General features: G+C 43.8%; 1 protein-coding gene across 4 annotated transcripts in view; it reads left to right on the top strand.

Annotated features, from left to right (window-relative positions):
* The window catches only part of IQCK (IQ motif containing K), a 40,723-nt gene extending 22,761 nt beyond the window's left edge, over positions 1-17,962 (top strand). For all 4 annotated transcript variants that reach the window (XM_065030678.1, XM_065030680.1, XM_065030679.1 and 1 more), the window contains exons 8-9: positions 1,510-1,621; positions 17,343-17,962. In XM_065030678.1, coding sequence (XP_064886750.1) covers positions 1,510-1,621; positions 17,343-17,389 — 159 coding nt within the window. In that variant the 3' untranslated portion in view covers positions 17,390-17,962. The remainder of the gene's footprint in view (positions 1-1,509; positions 1,622-17,342) is intronic.
* The last annotated feature ends 279 nt before the right edge of the window (positions 17,963-18,241 follow it).

The following is an 18,241-nucleotide window of genomic DNA, read 5'->3' as shown; positions in this document are numbered from 1 at the left end:
TTATTAGAGGCCTAAAAGGCGTCTGATGTCAAGTCACTGAGTAAAAGTCTTGCCTGTCTTTATTGATCGTGTGACCTTGTATTGTATTACTGCGCTGCCAGTGCACTGCTATCTGAAATATAGCAAGTTGTCTTCTCCTAAGTGGATTGGAAAGTGCTGTGGGAGCTCAGCTACCCTATTGCATTCTTAGCTGCACTACAGAGGAGACATTCTGGGTGGGAGGAACACTTCTGATAAATAATTTATGTTTTCTTGAAGTTTGGTCGGTTTGTTTTTCTTAACTGGAGGAAAAATAAGTCTCTTGCTCTGTATGTATCTCAAGAAAGTGGGAGAAAACCAGAGTGGGATGAATTAGAGTTAACTGAATTCAAATCACAGAGCAAACTCAGTACCAAATCATGTAAGAATAAAATAAATATAAGAAATTTTCTAGAAAACTGAATAGTTTGCCTCCTGAAAGCAAAAATGTTGCAGGAGAAACCAAGCTTATTGCTGCTTGTTTCCACCATGTATTCAACCTCAGCCTGAATTACTAGCCATTAAGTCCTAAAACATAAAGACATTTTATATGTGTAACATTTAGAAAAAAATAAAAGCTGTATTTTAATAACTCTACTGTAATTTGAATGTCACTCCCAGAGCGTAATCACTTCCCAATGCCCAGCTTAATACCTGCATGTCCCCTTCCCACTGCTCTTCTGGATACCCCAGCACTGGAGCCAATAATTGCAGGAACGCTGAGGTATACAGCTGAAAACGTGCTGCTAATTAATCAAAGCCTGCTTAGAACAAGCCTAAGTGGCAGAGTGGTAAAAGCTGTTGATGCAAAGCTGGCTCTTTCTGATAGCAGGAGGATCCACACCAGTACAAAAGCAATAACAGAAGAATTCAACTTAAATGGAGCGACTGTTGTCATTTTATGTAGAAGCAGAATTATGTCCTCCATCGGGGTGACTGACAAAGAATAGACGTCATGTAATGCATTCCAATTGCTTTAAATAACAGATGGATGGCTCTCCTGGCTGTGCAAATGGTGTGGCCGGGGATGCCCTGGGCCTGTTTGCAGCCGGCAGCAGGTGTGAATCAGTTCACTGGAATAAATGTCCTGCTGGATGACCCTTGGTGCTCCTCTGCTGTGCTATTGTGTTGGTTTTATAGTCTTGTGGTTTTCTAAAGGCACTAATACCCTTCAGCATAATGCTTTAAATTTTAATTAACTCAAAGAATAAGCATCTCACTGCAATCGCGTTCTCAGGAGTCCTTGGTAATCAAAATGATCCCTCAATTGGCATATTTATGTTTTCAATGTGGTCTGTCAATTATGTGGGTTTTAAATGTTTAAGTTGAAAACTGTAAACCTCTGGGACTGTACTTTTATACCAGGCCCTGCAAAAAGGATGGATGTCATGTATTTGCCCAGACACAGCCCCACGAAACAAATTGTCTCATCGTCTTGGGTAACGTGAACATATATAATTTCAGCTGCATTTTCTGCTTTCCCTTTCCCAGGTCCGCTGTGATAGTGAAATACAAGAGCTACGTCAGTGGCAAAAGCAGTTGAGAGAGGAAAGAAACATTAAAAAAAGAGTGAAAGAATTCTGGGCTAAGCAGGAAGCCAAAGGTAAGTGAATTAAATTATCTATTTTAATGGTTTTTATTTTTCCATTAAGTGTTTAATTTTTGTATTCCAAGTTGTATTAAGATATAGGACACACAGTAAGACATGAATCACGAGTGAGAAGGTAATGTATAGAAATGCCCGGCTGTTTCTTTCCAGTCACTACTTTAAGTTATTTGCCTGTATAGCTGAACATGGCAATTAAAAAGTCAATACAGGGCCAAAGCTCCTTAATTTCAGAGGACTCTGACAGCATGTGGGCACCGTGTCTCCTAGGGCAGGATCAGATCTCTACTGGCTACACAACATGTAAATACTGATTTTTACCAGGCGAGTTGTTGTACAGTATTTCTGCACTGTGGCATCTCTATTTGGTAAAAGTTCTACTGGCATTTTCATGTAGTTGATTATAGCAGGAGTTGGCCTGTACAGTTCTAAAAAAAAAAAACAACGAAAGGAAATGCAAACAACCCTGTATAATTGCCAGGGGAAATGAGGCCACATTGCTTTGAGAATTGACACTGTAACATGTTTCCTTTTTGCGCTGCTTGTGGACAAGGCTTTACTGACAGGGCCAGAGTTATCATTCAATTGCTCAGGCACGAGGGTGTAATTAGGATTATTTGCCCAGCCGCTTGCTCTGCTGATGGGAGAGGATTGACCTGCTCCTCAACCCGTCTGCGTTGGATCAGCCTCTGTGGGCTGGATGTGGCCGTGATGGGCTGAGATGTGACCTGCAGGCTGGGGATGGGGCTGGAAACAGCTGTCCAGCTGTGGTGTTCATGTGTTAGAGAGAGGGAAAATTATTTTTTTTTAAAAATTAAAAATCTGGGCAGGAGAAACCCCAGGTTCCGGGGTAAGCTGGGGAACAACCTGTTGGAGAGCAGTGTAGAGGAAAGGGACCTGGGGGTCCTGGGGACAGCAGGGTGACCATGAACCAGCACTGGGCCCTTGTGGCCAGGAAGGCCAATGGTACCTGGGGTGGGTTAGAAGGGGGTGGTCAGTAGGTCAGAGAGGTTCTCCTGCCCCTCTGCTCTGCCCTGGGGAGACCACACCTGGAATATTGTGTCCAGTTGTGGCCCCTCAGTTCCAGCAGGACAGGGAACTGCTGCAGAGAGTCCAGCGCAGCCACCAAGATGCTGAAGGGAGTGGAGCATCTCCCGTGTGAGGAAAGGCTGAGGGAGCTGGGGCTCTGGAGCTGGACAAGAGGAGACTGAGGGGGGACTCATTCCTGGGGATCAAGATGGAAAGGGGGAGTGTCAGGAGGATGGAGCCAGGCTCTTCTGGTGACAACCAGTGACAGGACAAGGGGCAATGGGTGCAAACTGGAACGCAGGAGGTTCCACTTAAGTATGAGAAGCAACTTGTTGGGGGTGAGGGTGGCAGAGCCTGGCCCAGGCTGCCCAGGGAGGTTGTGGAGTCTCCTTCTGTGCAGACATTCCAACCCGCCTGGACACCTTCCTGTGTAACCTCATCTGGGTGTTCCTGCTCCATGGGGGGATTGCACTGGATGAGCTTTCCAGGTCCCTTCCAGTCCCTGACACTCTGGGATTCTGTGAAAAATTACCTTGTACCGATCACCATCATCCTGTGGTCCTTCAGTCCAGCAGCGCTGTCACAGGTGTGTTCTCGGTAGCTGATCTCTGCCCTGAGCGATGTAAGAGCAGTCAGGGTTTGCAGTCCGGGTGCAGTTCCATGCGGTCAGTTGGGTCCAGCTGGGAGCTGCCAGAAGGGTTGTTCCTGCTTTATAGCTCCTGCATCAATTTTAGTGATTGACACCAACTAATTCTGCAGTCGCAAGGGTGTAAGTAGGTATTTCCACTGGCTGTTTTCTAATGAACGCAGGGTTCAGTAGCTTTAGTATGAATCTTTTTATACCACAATACATAGTCCTATTGTACACAGTTTTTCCTCTGTTGTGTGAAGTGGAACAATATTTAAACACACTCGGGGACAACAGCTGTGTGGAAATCTCCTGCCGCTCCTCCTGCCTTACCTGCTCCGTCTTGTTTTGCTGCTTTCCCTGTGACGAGAGATGGTGACTGCACCAGCAGCTACTGCATAATTCTGTGGTTTGTATGTTTGCAAGTGCAAGGAAAAGCATTTTCCTGTTGGAGATGCTTTTTGTGCCCAACAGCCACTCTTCATGGTCTGTAGGGAACATACGTGAGCTGGAATGAAGCTCTCGCCGGCTGGTTTCAGCTGCGTTGTGCTGTTTAATAGAACGTGTCCAGTCAAATCTGCTGCCGTTGTAACATTGCAAGATTTATACTATATGTATAATGAACCCTGAGTTCGTTAGAAAATATCCAGTGCATAAATCTACTTTTCCAGTTCCATTTGCAGAATTAGTTGGTTCTCTGTGTACACTTAAAAATACTTGACATTCTTCCAGTGTTCCCAGTGTTAAGAGTTCTTGTCATAAGAAGGAATCTGCATTGATCCCGGTACTGATACTAATACAAATAGCAATAGATTTCTTTGAGTAGCTATTTAGATCCATTGCAACAGTGAAGTGGTGAGAGCAATTTGTTACAAGCGTTGCATAGATTTTCCAAGCATTTATTCATATTTATATTGCAGTTTTAATCCTCAAAAGCTCAGATTTTATTTACCAACCCATGCAGTTGCCTAAGGGATATTTTATAGCTGAAAAGACTTCATTCTGAGGAGCAAAACCATATATCACAACAGGGAAAAACTGCATTTATATGTCTATGTATATATGTGAGGTGTTTGTATGAAGTAAGGGAAACAGAATTCTTGGCTTTAGTAGCTTAGAGCTAGAAGATTAAACAAAGTAGTAACTAGTAACTGTGTACAAAAATGATTAGAAATACAATCCATGAGGCTTAAGGTGTCTTCCAGCAGACCTGACTGATACATTAAAAACCTTCAGCAGAGCAACCAAGGTTTTCTTCAAGTCTTTGTGGGATTTCATAGCCTGTTTACTATGGTTTATTAAGAATTTACTTTGCAAAAAAATGTAGGCTTCCTTTTTTATAAAAGAACACATCAATAGATCTGGTGTTGAAGATCTGAAAACAGTGGATTCGAATTTACTATGATCAAATTAATCTCATCATAAATTTCAAAATCTAAAGCCAAATTCTTCTGTTGGCAACACGTGTTTAATTCTGTCAGTGTTAACTGTTGAAACATTGCATTCCTGAATGTGATGCTGGAAGCCGAGCTAGCAGGCTTGCTAATTAATTTTAAATTATTGCAGTCTAATGTTTGTGTTTCGGACTCTCTGTTTTCAGTTCGTCAGCACTTACAGCATCTCATCGAGGCGGGTTTTTTCACATGTTCCATTGCCCACGATACCAGTAAGATAATAACTACCTGAAGGGCAGTTCTAGCCAGGTGGGGATTGGGCTCTTCTCCCAGGCAGTCAGCAATAGGACAAGGGGCCATGGGCTTCAACTCTGCCAGGGGAAATTGAGGCTGGAGATGAGAAAGCAATTCTTTGCAGAGAGAGTGGTCAGGCATTGGAATGGCTGCCCAGGGAGGTGCTGGACTCACCGGCCCTGGAGGTTTTTAAACTGAGATTGGACATGGCACTTAGTGCCATGATCTAGTGAATGGACTGGAGTTGGACCAAGGGTTGGACTGGATGAGCTCTGAGGTCTTTTCCAACCCAGTCGATTCTGTGATTCTGTGAAGAGTTACAAATGCATACGTTTCCCGCTTATTTCTAAGAAATAAGCTTATATATTTACAACCTACCACTGTGAAAAAGGATGTATCTGATACCAGATGATTATATGATTATCATCGTTTACAGTATTCATGCATGTAAGACCCCTAAGGTGAAAATTACAAGTGTATTTTCAGAGGACAAGATGAAACCATTTTCAAAATGGTTTCAAAACTGAGGAAAGCAGGAGCCATGGGTGGAGTGAACTGTGTTATTTGGCAGCTGAATTCATTCAAAAAACTCCTGTCTCTGGAGAATTTTTATTTTCTATCAACTGTATTTATATCATTTTGGAGAGTAAATGTAGTGATAAGATTTCCTTTGCCGCCTTTGCCAATTGTTTCAAAAGGAAAAACAAATCCCTCTCATAGAGATTTCCTCTCATCAGATCCGTTATTTGAGGTCTCTTGGACACACAGCTGTTTCACCGCTTCAAATAAAGGTGTAAAATTGCCCTTTTTCCAAGTTTGCAAGTTCGTCTTGCTTGTATCACATTAGCTTTTGATATTATCCCATTGTGTCTGTCATTCCTGAACTGAGCTCCGCTGCGTTAACTGAGGAGCACCCCTACATCACACAGCCGTGCGGCCCAGGCAGATGGCTCTCTGCAACAGCTGCACTGCTCGCACAATCGCCGTCCAGGGGTTTCATTATCGATCTCATCTTGATGCCATAATTAATTTTGTCAGTGCTCCAGCTGCTCTTGTTTTTGCTGTTGTTATTCTGCTGTTTATTAATGTTGTTAAACACGATTTCATTGTGAAGTCAACAAACTGCTTTTACCAGTGATTCAGCCTAACCCAGCTGACTTTGCACTGAAGTGGATTTTGTGAGCGCACACACAATAATGAATAGTATAATGCAACTGCTTCTTAACCTTTCCTTTCTGTGCATTTGGTTTGACTGAATTAATTAATTCAGTTCATTCTATTAATCCCCCTTAATTAAACCACTGAGCTCTTCACAGCAAGCAGGACAAAGCATTTATTGTTACTGAAAACTCAGATGTCACAAATAAAGCCTTGAGATTCATGATCAAAAGAAAAAGAAGACATTTTTAAATAGATACAGCAACTTATTGCAAAGTTAAGAATAACAATGACATATCTCTTGAATCTGTATATGACTCTAACCCTGTTTATTAGATGCTGTAAACAGCGTAGGGGATGAATGGTGAGCTGCGAAATAGCTCTTAGGAAATGCTGACTCGAGCAGTAATGCGATTCTGTTGACACTACTAGAAAGATCAGCATTCCAGCCCTGAAAAGATCAGCCAAAGTCTGGCTTACCGCGAGCTGACCGGCAGGTTCGGCTTTGTTGTGGCTTGCAGCACAATGCTGTGTGTGCCGTCCTGCACAGGGGGATGTTTTAGGCAACGCTGTGTAATTTTATGAATGTTTGTATAATTACGTTTGTATAATCTTGACTAGTGTGATATTTAAAAAGGGTATTGAGAGGAAGTTAGAAATGTAAACTGATTGTAATTAACGATCCAAAAGCATTCTTGATTTATTTTTCTGGTTTCAGAAAGTATGTCAAAATGTGTTCATTATTATTGAAACAAATAGCGATGTTCTAATTTTCATTAATGCGAGTTGAGAGAAGGGAACGGAGCTGGTGAGGGGCTGGAGCACAAGTGTGATGGGAGCGGCTGAGGGACCTGGGGGGTTCAGCTGGAGAACAGGAGCTGAGGGGAGACCTTCTGATCTCTGAACTGCCTGAAAGGAGCTTGGAGCCAGGGGGGTCGGGCTCTGCTCCCCAGGAACAAGCGCCAGGAGCAGAGGAAACGGCCTCAAGTTGCGCCAGGGGAGGTTGAGGTTGGGTCTGGGAACAATTTCTTCCCCAAAGGGCTGTGGGGCATTGGAACAGGCTGCCCAGGGCAGTGCTGGAGTCACCATCCCTGGAGGGCTGGACAGACGGACATGAGGTTCTCAGGACATGGGGCAGGGACAGGGGTGGGTTGTGGTTGGACTCGATGATCCTGAGGGTCTCTTCCAACCAAAATGATTCTATGATTCATGTCCTGCTGAAGCAGTTTTTAGCATTAGCTACCAGGAGCGTGTAGGACAGAACACAGAATCATCAAGGAAATTGCAGGATGACTTCATAAAGTAGCTGGACTATATCTCAGCTCTGTTGCATTACTTTTATTAATAGCTAACTTTGAAAATATGCTCTGAAAATATGCTTTTATTAAGGGGAAAAGTGTTTCCATCAGTCAACCACCAACCCACCAGCAGCCTCAGCATTTCCTCACCTTGACAGAGGTGGCAGGAGGATGGAGTGGTGCTGTGACCCCAGGGGGTTGTGTGATTTTACATGGTGCTGGGGTGGGTTATGGTTGGACTGGATGATCCTGAGGGTCTTTTCCAACCAAAATGATTCTATGATTCTATAACCAGAACAATACACTTTGGGTTTGGGTTTTTTCCCAAGTAGGAACCAGAAGTGTGATGATCATGGGGCAGCTGAGGTGATCCAGAAGGCCTGAAAACTGCATAAAAATTACTTTATAAATTAACAGCTACTTGTAGGACAGTTGAGCTCTTTTAATGCATATGGCTGCTAAATTTCTTTATGAAGGGAGAAAGAATTCTCCCCAGTTTCTGATTTTATTATCTGATTTAATGCAAATGTGTTTAAATAGGTGATTCAATAACCTGCATGTTATTTGAGATGCTGTTTGGCAGGATGGGACACACATACAGCAAGACCTGCTGTTGGTTTCATGAGGCTGACGATCTCCCATGAGAACTTTTCCCAGTGTGCGTTTATCTAGGGCTGTCAACTCTGCAGCCCAAAACATCCGGTTGAAACCGGACAAAATTTGTTGCAGGACATAACAAGATGGATGGATGACGGCAGAACGGTGGACATGATCTACCTTGACTTGAATAAGGCATTTGACAGTCTCCCACAGCATCCTCACAGCTAAACTGGGGGAGTGCGGTCTGGATGATCGGGTAGTGAGGTGACTGTGAACTGGCTGAAGGGAAGAAGCCAGAGAGTCGTGATCAATGGGGCAGAGTCCAGTTGAGGCCTGTATCTAGTGCAGTGCCTCAGGGGGCAGCACTGGGGCCGGTATTATTCAATATATTCATCAATGACTTGGACGAGGGAATAGAGTGACTGTCAGCAGGTTTGCTGGTGACACCAAGCTGGGAGGAGTGGCTGACACTGGAAGCTGTGCTGCCATCAGAGACCTGGACAGGCTGGAGAGTTGGGCAGGGAAACATTGAATGAAATATAACAAGGGCAAGTGTAGAGTCTTGAATCTGGGCAGGAACAACCCCAGGTTCCAGTATAAGTTGGGGAACGAGCTGTTGGAGAGCAGTGTAGGGGAAAGGGACCTGGGGGTCCTGGGGACAGCAGGGTGACCATGAGCCAGCACTGGGCCCTTGTGGCCAGGAAGGCCAATGGTACCTGGGGTGGGTTAGAAAGGGGGTGGTCAGTAGGTCAGAGAGGTTCTCCTGCCCCTCTGCTCTGCCCTGGGGAGACCACACCTGGAATATTGTGTCCAGTTGTGGCCCCTCAGTTCCAGCAGGACAGGGAACTGCTGGAGAGAGTCCAGCGCAGCCACCAAGATGCTGAAGGGAGTGGAGCATCTCCCGTGTGAGGAAAGGCTGAGGGAGCTGGGGCTCTGGAGCTGGACAAGAGGAGACTGAGGGGGGACTCATTCATGGGGATCAAGATGGAAAGGGTGAGTGTCAGGAGGATGGAGCCAGGCTCTTCTGGGTGACAACCAGTGACAGGACAAGGGGCAATGGGTGCAAACTGGAACACAGGAGGTTCCACTTGAATTTGAGAAGAAACTTGTTCGGAGTGAGGGTGGCAGAGCCTGGCCCAGGCTGCCCAGGGAGGTTGTGGAGTCTCCTTCTGTGCAGACATTCCAACCCGCCTGGACACCTTCCTGTGTAACCTCATCTGGGTGTTCCTGCTCCATGGGGGGATTGCACTGGATGAGCTTTCCAGGGCCCTTCCAACCCCTGACATTCTGGGATTCTGTGATTCTTGTTTTCTAGCTGGTACCCCATGTAGCTCCAGTTATATTTTTGTGAAACAGGCCTTTGCTTTTTGATTAATGACCTGGTTAATTTGATCTGTGGCTCCATGCAGTGACCAAACCCCAGCTCTTCGTGATGCTGAGCGGTGTGTTATGTAGGTGCAGTACTGATGACACATCGCTGGAAATGGAAAAGCGTATGTCCTACAATGAAAGGAATTTGAATAGCTGTCCTTTTTAATGAAAATACCTAAATCTTCATTGGTAGCTTACACGAACAAAACTGTCTGTTACAGTGATTTCACTGCTGGAAAGACAATTGGTTCTGTATACACTCTAGTACTTGCAGCTCTTTTATTTCCTAGGGGCTTTCTTTTCTTCTTGCTTGCATAAAATTTAATTTTAAAAAGGCATTGTTCTTAGGGAACATAGGAAAAGAAATAAATATTCCTGGGTTTATGGTGAAAAAAATTGTCACCCTGTTAGCTAGAAGCTCTTACAGATCACCCGTAGCATGGGCTCTGCAAGGTACTTCAGTAACAGTGAATGTACGGGGTGCCTGGAAAATCCAGTTAAAGCAAATGGAGACAGACAATAATCTTCAGAGCAGGTGGGGGATGATTTCCAGATACAGCGGGGAATATTCCCTTACATTCCGTTCAGTTTTCAAGCTGTGTTTCTCCTTTGGCAGTTCTTACCTATACAGAGAGATTTTAGAAACACTTCTTTCATAGACTATGTTCCCTGGGGAAGATGCAATGGGGGACGTGCTGAAGAGCTCAGCGTTCTGTCACTGCGATATCCTCGCTAATATGGATGAGGCAGCAGATAAAGGGGAGAACAGGCCGTGTGTTTGAGGAGCGCTCGAGCAGGAACAGATGTGAACTGTCAAGAAGCAAGAAATGCAGCCGGTCGCTCTGGGATGTGGCTCCACCTGAATTATGAGGAAGGATCTGAAAGCTCAATATGCTGAACAGGGGCAGTCCAGCCTGCGTACATGTGAAAGACGGCTGTGTGTAATCGTATCAAAGCGAACAATCAGATCACATCAAAGCAGAGTGAACTGAGGAAGGGAAAAATGTTCAGTTCAGTTCCCAGAAAACAAAACGGCCACATGCTGAAATTACTTGGAATTCACTCCATAAACGAACAAACACATGAGTATAGTCATGTGCTCTAATGGATCCTTATCAATGGGGCCAGAAAGGAAGTTACAGTCGCATCCTTGTTTACAGGCCTGAGTAGTTTCCCAAGGAAAATACTGAAAACGGGGTATGTATAAATGGGACGTCTTACATGAGGCTTTAAAAATCTATTTTAAATGTAATGTAGGTAATAATGTTGGACATAGTCTGAATAGCAAATGGATTTCTTAAAGACTGCACCTCTGTGGTTTATTGAGGAAAATTCAGCTCTAAACTGTAAGGAGTTCATCAGTTTTATTCGAGTTTGTTTGTTTGGGTTTGAAAGGGTGGTTGAAAACTAGTCACGTTTTAGGAAGATTTTAACAAAATGATTTGTTTCTAATTTAGTCTTTTACTGTATCTCTAATTTTTTCAATTAATGTCATTATAAAGTTCTTGTAAGTGGTCACCTCCCCAAATTCCACGATTTTACACTTTTAATGTATGTTATTTAAATAACCTATATATACACACATGTGTATGTTGAGATCTGACATGTTGAAGGTGTTTCCTCAAATTGTTTTGTTTCAAACTATATAAGCAGGTTTAAAGTGGAAGGCCACCTGCTGTCAGTAGGGCACTACAATCAAAACAATTAGACTCAGCTTTTTTATTTAGACATGACTGTATTTACAGGTAGTCGGTTGTATCTTTCTGAAGACAAATGTACTGCAGTCAAAATGGTTTAAAATGGGTTTATCTATGCGACGGCTTTTGATTTAAAAGCACATTTATATGGCTTCAGTTACATTACAGACCTTTTTTGTTATAAATAAGGAAAATCCAAGCAGAAAGCAGTGCCGATAGGCGGGTATGCGGTGCTTTTCATCAAGCCTCATTCAAGATGCTTGAGATGCTTCTGAAGGTTTAATCTTGGCACGAACAGCTGAGAATGTGGCACTAAGAGTCATAAGACTCATGATGCTGATGCCGCTTTATTGCTCCACACCCCAGACCCCGACGTCTTTGAAAAGGTCTAAAGATGACAGTAGCGTTTAATTTCTGAAGCTATGGGGGGAATGTTTGGGGGAAAAATAATAATAAAAAGAAAAAGGAAAGATGATATTTTGGATAAGCTACAAAAGACAGGATCTTCTGAGCTGTGTACACAGGGACCTGGACTCACCCTCCAGCACCAAAGCTGCACTTTTACCCATCACTCCCAGTTTTTAATAATGATTTGTAATGGAAACAAGACAATTGCAGTTTGTTGGTTTTTCCTGTGACTATATAAACATGAAACTTTTGTGCTTGTTTTTCTGCTTTAAAGGAGAGGAGAAATTCTTCCTGAGTTTTGCCTTATTGTTTTTACTTCTTTTAACCTCTTTCAAGGTAACAGTGGGAAAAAGGGGAGCATCTTTCTGGAAAATTCTGTTGGTGTTTTTTGTTAGTCATTTAGATGCACAACCCCAAATTTCTCTTTATAACTGCAAGATGCATGAAAAGCCTGGAGGAAAGACTAACACCAGTTTAAAAGTCAAAGCTCCAAGTAGTCCTGCAGCAAAACTAGACTGGATTTAAAAAATAAAGCTGGGGGTGGAGGGAAAGAAAGACCATGAACTGTTAGTCTGGAATGATGATTTGGAGATCAGCGAAGAGGTGGGTGACAGATTGCAGAACACAGGGGCCGCTCGTCCCAGATCCAGCTCCTTGGGCGTCTTTTTCCATGGAACTGCCTTTGTTTTTCAACTGCTCATTTGTTTTAGTCTGTGTAAAGGTTTATAATTGGTGACTTTACAAAACCGATCCTATTTTGCAAGTAGGAAACATTTCAGAAATGAGAGGGGCTGGTGGGTGTAGACGTAGTTGTCATGAAGGAGATTTGGCATTCTGGGTTTCTGCCCATGTTGGCTTCTGCCTCTAAATCCCCAAATGCTTTTTGCTGGGGACTTTTCCTGGCGCCCCAGAATTATTTCTCCCCATTTCTGGTCAGTGCTTTCTATTTTCACCATTCTCTTTTTCTGCCTTGACTATTTACATGCATTAATCAGATGCTGGATTTTCTCTCAGTCCAGGGCCTTGTGTTTCTGTGGGTGTCTCTTCATGAATCTCAGGTCACTGGGTGATCTGGAGGACCCTTGGATAATCAGCAGCAACATAGTCTCCAGCGTATCTAATTCTGTGTTGTCTGTTCTCTCCTAAACTCAGCTGTTCATGTCAGTTCGTCTTGTCTAAGGCTTGTGCCTTCCAATATCTCTTTGTACACCTTGAATTGTAAAAATGCCATCCACATATATCCAAATGAATTCTTAATCTTTCTGCCGGACTCTTAGGAATGCACGGCGCATTGCACAAACTAATTCTGCTGACGATCGTTCAGCCCTTTTTTCCCATCTCTGTAACTTCACGTTGCTGTTCGGGTGTCTCCTATCTGTCAGTTCTTGCTTCTCTAATCTAATACTAAATTAATTAACAAATACCCTGAAACTGTTTGCTCTCTAAAGTCATGGAGGAAAGACCGAACATTTCACCAACTCCATTGCTGATTTGAAGAATAACGTTTGTCCCATCGCATTTCTATATCCATTTTGCAGAAGTGTTTTCTGATGTGTGCCCCTCTGACAGTTCCACGCAGACACGTCTGTGGACATAACGTCCCGTTTATTGTTCGGTTGTTTAACAGATCTTCTTTTATAAATCATTTTCCTTTCGCTAGTGCCTGAAGATCTCCTGAAGTGACGGGTTTCACTAATACTTGCCTACATGCTGACTTCCAATAGCAAGAGGCTAAAATTATACACACTTCATACAGAACTGTCTCTTTAAAAGTCAGCTCTTATTTCAGAGACATTGCTGGTGGCTCCAGTTTCCCGCTCAGGCTTCTTTGGCATTTCATTGGGAGGCTGGAGTGAAACTCCTTACTAAATATATATATAGTACTCTAAGCCCCTGCTAATAAGTTATTCCAATAGATTTTCTTTAATGGATTTTCATCTTGCAGTCTGAGTCTATGGTATTTTTCATTACTGTTTTCAGCTGTTTAAATTACTAAACGTAATTGTCATAGTTCTTATGACATAAACACATGAGGAGTGCGGGGGTATAAACCTTTCATAAGCGCCTGTCGCAGACCAGTTGCATTACACACTAGTGTATAAAGTAGGTCACGGTTTGTTCACTGCTCTGCTGAAACAACCGAGTCTCGAATCGGAATGTCAGTCCTGCTCCTGTATTAGTGCTTTACGATGAGGGAAAATTGCCTCTGTTATCCAAAATAGATGGTAAAGATGTTTGAAATTAATGCATAAGTGAATAGGACAAAGGCCAGTCCTCAGATGTCTAACAGGAATTTTGCAGATTTTTGATGATTCCACTCCCAGGAGCTGACTGAAATAGCAAATCCAAATGCATTCCGAGCCAGAGCTTCTTTCAGCCATCATCTGTGCCTCAGCATTGCAAGACATACGTGATAAACTATGTCAAATGAGCTGCATTTCCAAGGAACGTGGCGGACAAACTAATGGATAACTTTATTCTAGTTGGGAGTAGCAAGTCAAAAATAGGCATTAACAGTTGTGCTCACCTCTTCAGAGCAGCCCCCGCCTCGCTTCCAAGGAAATTAATCAGTCTCCACTTGCGCTTGTTATTGAAGTGATGGTTGGTGCCTTCTAATTTAGAACACACGTGTGACTAAAGCATAGTTTAATCAGGTTTGCTCTGTATTAAAAGAGTAATGAAACTAAAACATAGTGCTAACAGATTCAACTGTCCTGACAGTAGAAACCATATGACCTAAATAGACAGAATCCATAATACCAGAAATAAGTAAGATGTGTGATTTTGGTTTTTTTTTTAAAACGACACCATCATAACATGAACACCATAACATCAAGGCCTCGCTCTGTATCTTAGGACTAAAAACAGGAGCTGATGTTTTAGAACTGTACGAAAGACTGTGATCCTGCTTGCAATATTCATGGTTGTGTTCCTTCTATTTAAATCTTACGTTTCACCTCTTCAAATTAGTGCTTATGTATTCTCTGTGGATCGTGTTCACACATTCTGTTGCACACACATCTTGGGAGCGAAGGCGTTTGCAGGCTCCTGTGCATGTGGGTCCTGGCGCTGCAATCACCGCTGCAGGACGGGCGTCCTCGGGCAGTTTGTCCTGCCCGGTTACGTCCCTGCACCTTTCCCTGGCATGCAGGTGTAAAGTACAAGAGATCGGCTCCATCACAGCACAACCACAGGTCTGCAGCAGTAGGAACCTGCCAGCATAACTGTGCATAGTGACAAGGGAAAGAGGTGGATAAAATGAGAGCTGCGCTGTTCAAGCTCAACTTTACTTTTGAAAAATGAAACTGAAAAACAACAGTTTTTGTTGCAGGGCCCCCCCAGCTCCCAGTGCCCCCCCTGCCATGACAGGGACATCTTCACCAGCTCAGGTTGCTCAGAGCCCCGTCCAGCCTGGCCTGGGATGTCTCCAGGGATGGTTCATCCACCACCTCTCTGGCCAACCTGGGCCAGGCTCTCACCACCCTCAGGGACAACAATTCCTTCCTCATGTCCGGCCTGAATCTCCTTCTTTTAGTCTAAAATCATCACCCCTTTGTCCTATCACAACAGGCCCTGCTAAAAGTCTGTCCCCATCTTTCTTATGGCCCCTTTTAAGTCCAGAAAGGTGCACTAAGGTCTCCCCGGAGCTTCTCTTCTGCAGCTGAACACCCCAACTCTCTCAGCCTGTCCCCCAGCAGAGCTGTTCCAGCCTCGGATCATTCCTGGGGCTCCTCTGGCCCCTCTCCAGCAGGTCCATGTGTGTCCTGTGCTGAGGACCCAGAGCTGGACCAGCACTGCAGGGGGTCTCACCAGAGCGGGGCACAGGGGCAGGATCCCCCCAGACCTGCTGCCCACGCTGTGGGGATGCAGCCCAGGTCACCAGGTCATGTCCAACCTCCCAACAAGCCTGCTGTGCATCCCTCCATCCCCAACCTGTATGATACAATAGAAATGGGTCTTTCTCTTGCTCTGTTGAACAAATGATAGAACTTCTATGACTGAAGTGGTGAAAATCCAGGGTATGAGTGGCCTGGGTGAAAGCTGGTGGTTTGTACTGGCAGTTTTAGGTATGTGTTGTCTGAAAGAAACAGCCTGGATGATACTGGCTAGTATCAGTTGTTCTAAACTTCACGGGCACTATGCTAATACTAAACATCTTCCTCTGGCATTTCAAAATATTTTAAGCTAGTTAGTTCAATTTGAGGTGTCACAGCCTGAAAATACATTTTTCTAAGGGAAATTTCTCATGAAAAGCCTTAGCCAAGCAGCTTCTTTTCGCATCTTTCCAGCTTATCTGAATCCCGAGGACATCTTTTCTGTCTGCATAGGAAGCAACCATACGTCAAAAACTATCGAAATCACTGCCTGAAATCCAGATTCGTGCTGACAACCTGTGCTTCCTGGCTCGTGTGATGTGATTTGAAATTTTTATGCTTAAGTAACACAGGTTTTGATGAGACATGGATGCTCCTGAGCAGAAGCACTGCTAGCAGCCCCCTAAAACACCCACTTGTTTCAATAGGAACCAGCGTGTGTGAGCCCTGCGGGTTTGGAGCTTGTTGCAATTTTTATGAAATATTTGCAAAGGCCAGCCCCATCACATCAAGAAATATTAGGTAAAATTCAACACAGTAGTTGGTATTTTGTAGATGGGACATTCAGTCACATGCAATAGTTCATCCACTGTGATTTTAATCCTTACCAGCCGTACAGCCTATAAAAACCAGAAGCGTCTTGTGCCTTGACTGTTGTAGCACATGGGGCGTATCCTGCCCCTGCAGTCATATTTTGGGTTTCTAAGCTCTTCTCTGTTTAGGGTCATACCTCAGTTTCCTGCATGTTTTCTAAGAGCTGAGATCTTCCAGGCTGGTAGCACATCGTGCACCTTAAACAAGCACATGGGCCCCTTGCCGCCCGGTATTCCGGTTGCGTACCCAAAGGATTTTGTTTGCTGGTCTTCAGTTGCATGCCATGGAAGGGTAACTAAGCTCTCCTGAAACTGCATGTACAAAAGGGGATATTTTGGGGGGCTTATCTGGCCTTCTTTGCCTCTAGCACAACTCTTATATATAAATCTCCCAACAAACTTGCTTGATGTTAAAAGTGTGCCACACCGAAACACCTTCTGAAGCGTAAGGAGTAGAAAAACAGATTTTACTAAGTGAAGAGGCATTTTGTAGAACATTAAAATATTAAGAACAGAATATAACCGCTGAAATCACAGCAGCAGACTGAGGAACCAGGCTGTTGTATCAGCAGAAGAAAAACATTAGCTTAATCTGTATGGCAGCATGCTGAAAGAATACAGAGCTTTGCAAACAGCTTTCGCTGGGGGTGGGACATTGACTTTTATGTAGAGCTTTTGTTCGCTGAGAATTGTTTACTCCAGCAAGCAACCCTGTGCTCTTTGCTCGACTGATTTTTCCCGTTTGGCAGACCCTTTGCAATCACATGGATAACATTCCTCTTTCCAGCGAGACATAGAACAACTATTCTTCATTGACCTTGCTCGTTGTCCTAAATGACACAAATACATTTCTCTGCTAGGTGAAGTGTATGACTTCTTTCAGTGAGAATTCTTCAAAGGAAAAAGCTCAAAGAGCTGCTTTCATTTTGTTTGAACAATCCCATAACTTCTTACTAGCAAACAACTCAGCAAAACTCCCCCCAAATATACCACGCATAGAAGAAATAGGTCTTTTGGGTTGGGTGGGGATTTCTGTTTATTGATTTATTGAACGACAGCGCATTTGCTGTGGAAGTATGGATGTTTGCTTTTCTTTGCCTAGGTGGATGCTTTGGAAAGTGAAGTGTTTAATGTCTTATCTTGTATGTTTGCAGTGGGAAGCAAGTTGGAAGACTCCGAAGAACATGAAGAAAATCACTGAGCATCTTGGTTTTAACTCTCACCACTCCCACAAACGCCGCTCATGGACTAAACTTTGTAGCACTGAGTTAGAAACAGTTTTACGTGTGAGATGTTGTAAATCAAAGGACCCAGCATGCCCAGACAAAATGCGGTCCGGGGTAAGTGAGCACAATTCTGTTAGAACAGATGGAATTGTGCGCATTTAGCCAAAATTTTTGAGTCTGTGTTTAATGTGCGTTCCTGACTGCTCCCTTGCAAGCTCTTCTGACGGGGACAAACCTCCGGATGAAATAAATGGGGCTAAACACACATGTATGCAAGCGTTACACCTGAGGCAAAAAAATCTTCATTTAGTATAAACCAGAGTATCTTCAGCGATGTGTGCGGAGCTGTGACGCAAATCCCGGCTCCGCTCGTAACGGTCTGAGTTTCAGACACCCTGTGCCCCTGCAGTTCCAGCTGACGGCCACGAGAGCCAGAGTCGCTCTGCAGTTCTGCGCAGGAAAACAAGTCAAAGGCTCTTTTGTTATCACTTCGCACATGTGCTGAGAAAGTGTAAAATAAAGAGCACAGTGACGGCATTTTCAGCGAACTTGTGTATGTGTGCTTACTTACATAAGGTACAAGCAGAATAAAAATCAGATTGGGCCCCCTGCTAAGGAGCCCTCATGATTTTTGTAAGTCTGTCTTGTCAAGCATAGTCCTATTTAGGCCTTTATAATTTTACAATTAGAGAAGATAGTTGCAGTTCTACTACTAATTCCATACAAGCCAAACAAAGGTCTGGTTGTTTGGAATGAAAGCGTGACAAAACACAGATACCCTGCAGCTCTCGCTGGGGTTCGGTGTGGATTTCTCCCATCACTTACAC

Source organism: Columba livia, chromosome 15 (assembly GCF_036013475.1).
Source record: "Columba livia isolate bColLiv1 breed racing homer chromosome 15, bColLiv1.pat.W.v2, whole genome shotgun sequence".
Classification (NCBI taxonomy): Eukaryota; Metazoa; Chordata; class Aves; order Columbiformes; family Columbidae; genus Columba; species Columba livia.
This window is presented reverse-complemented; position numbering and strand designations above follow the sequence as displayed.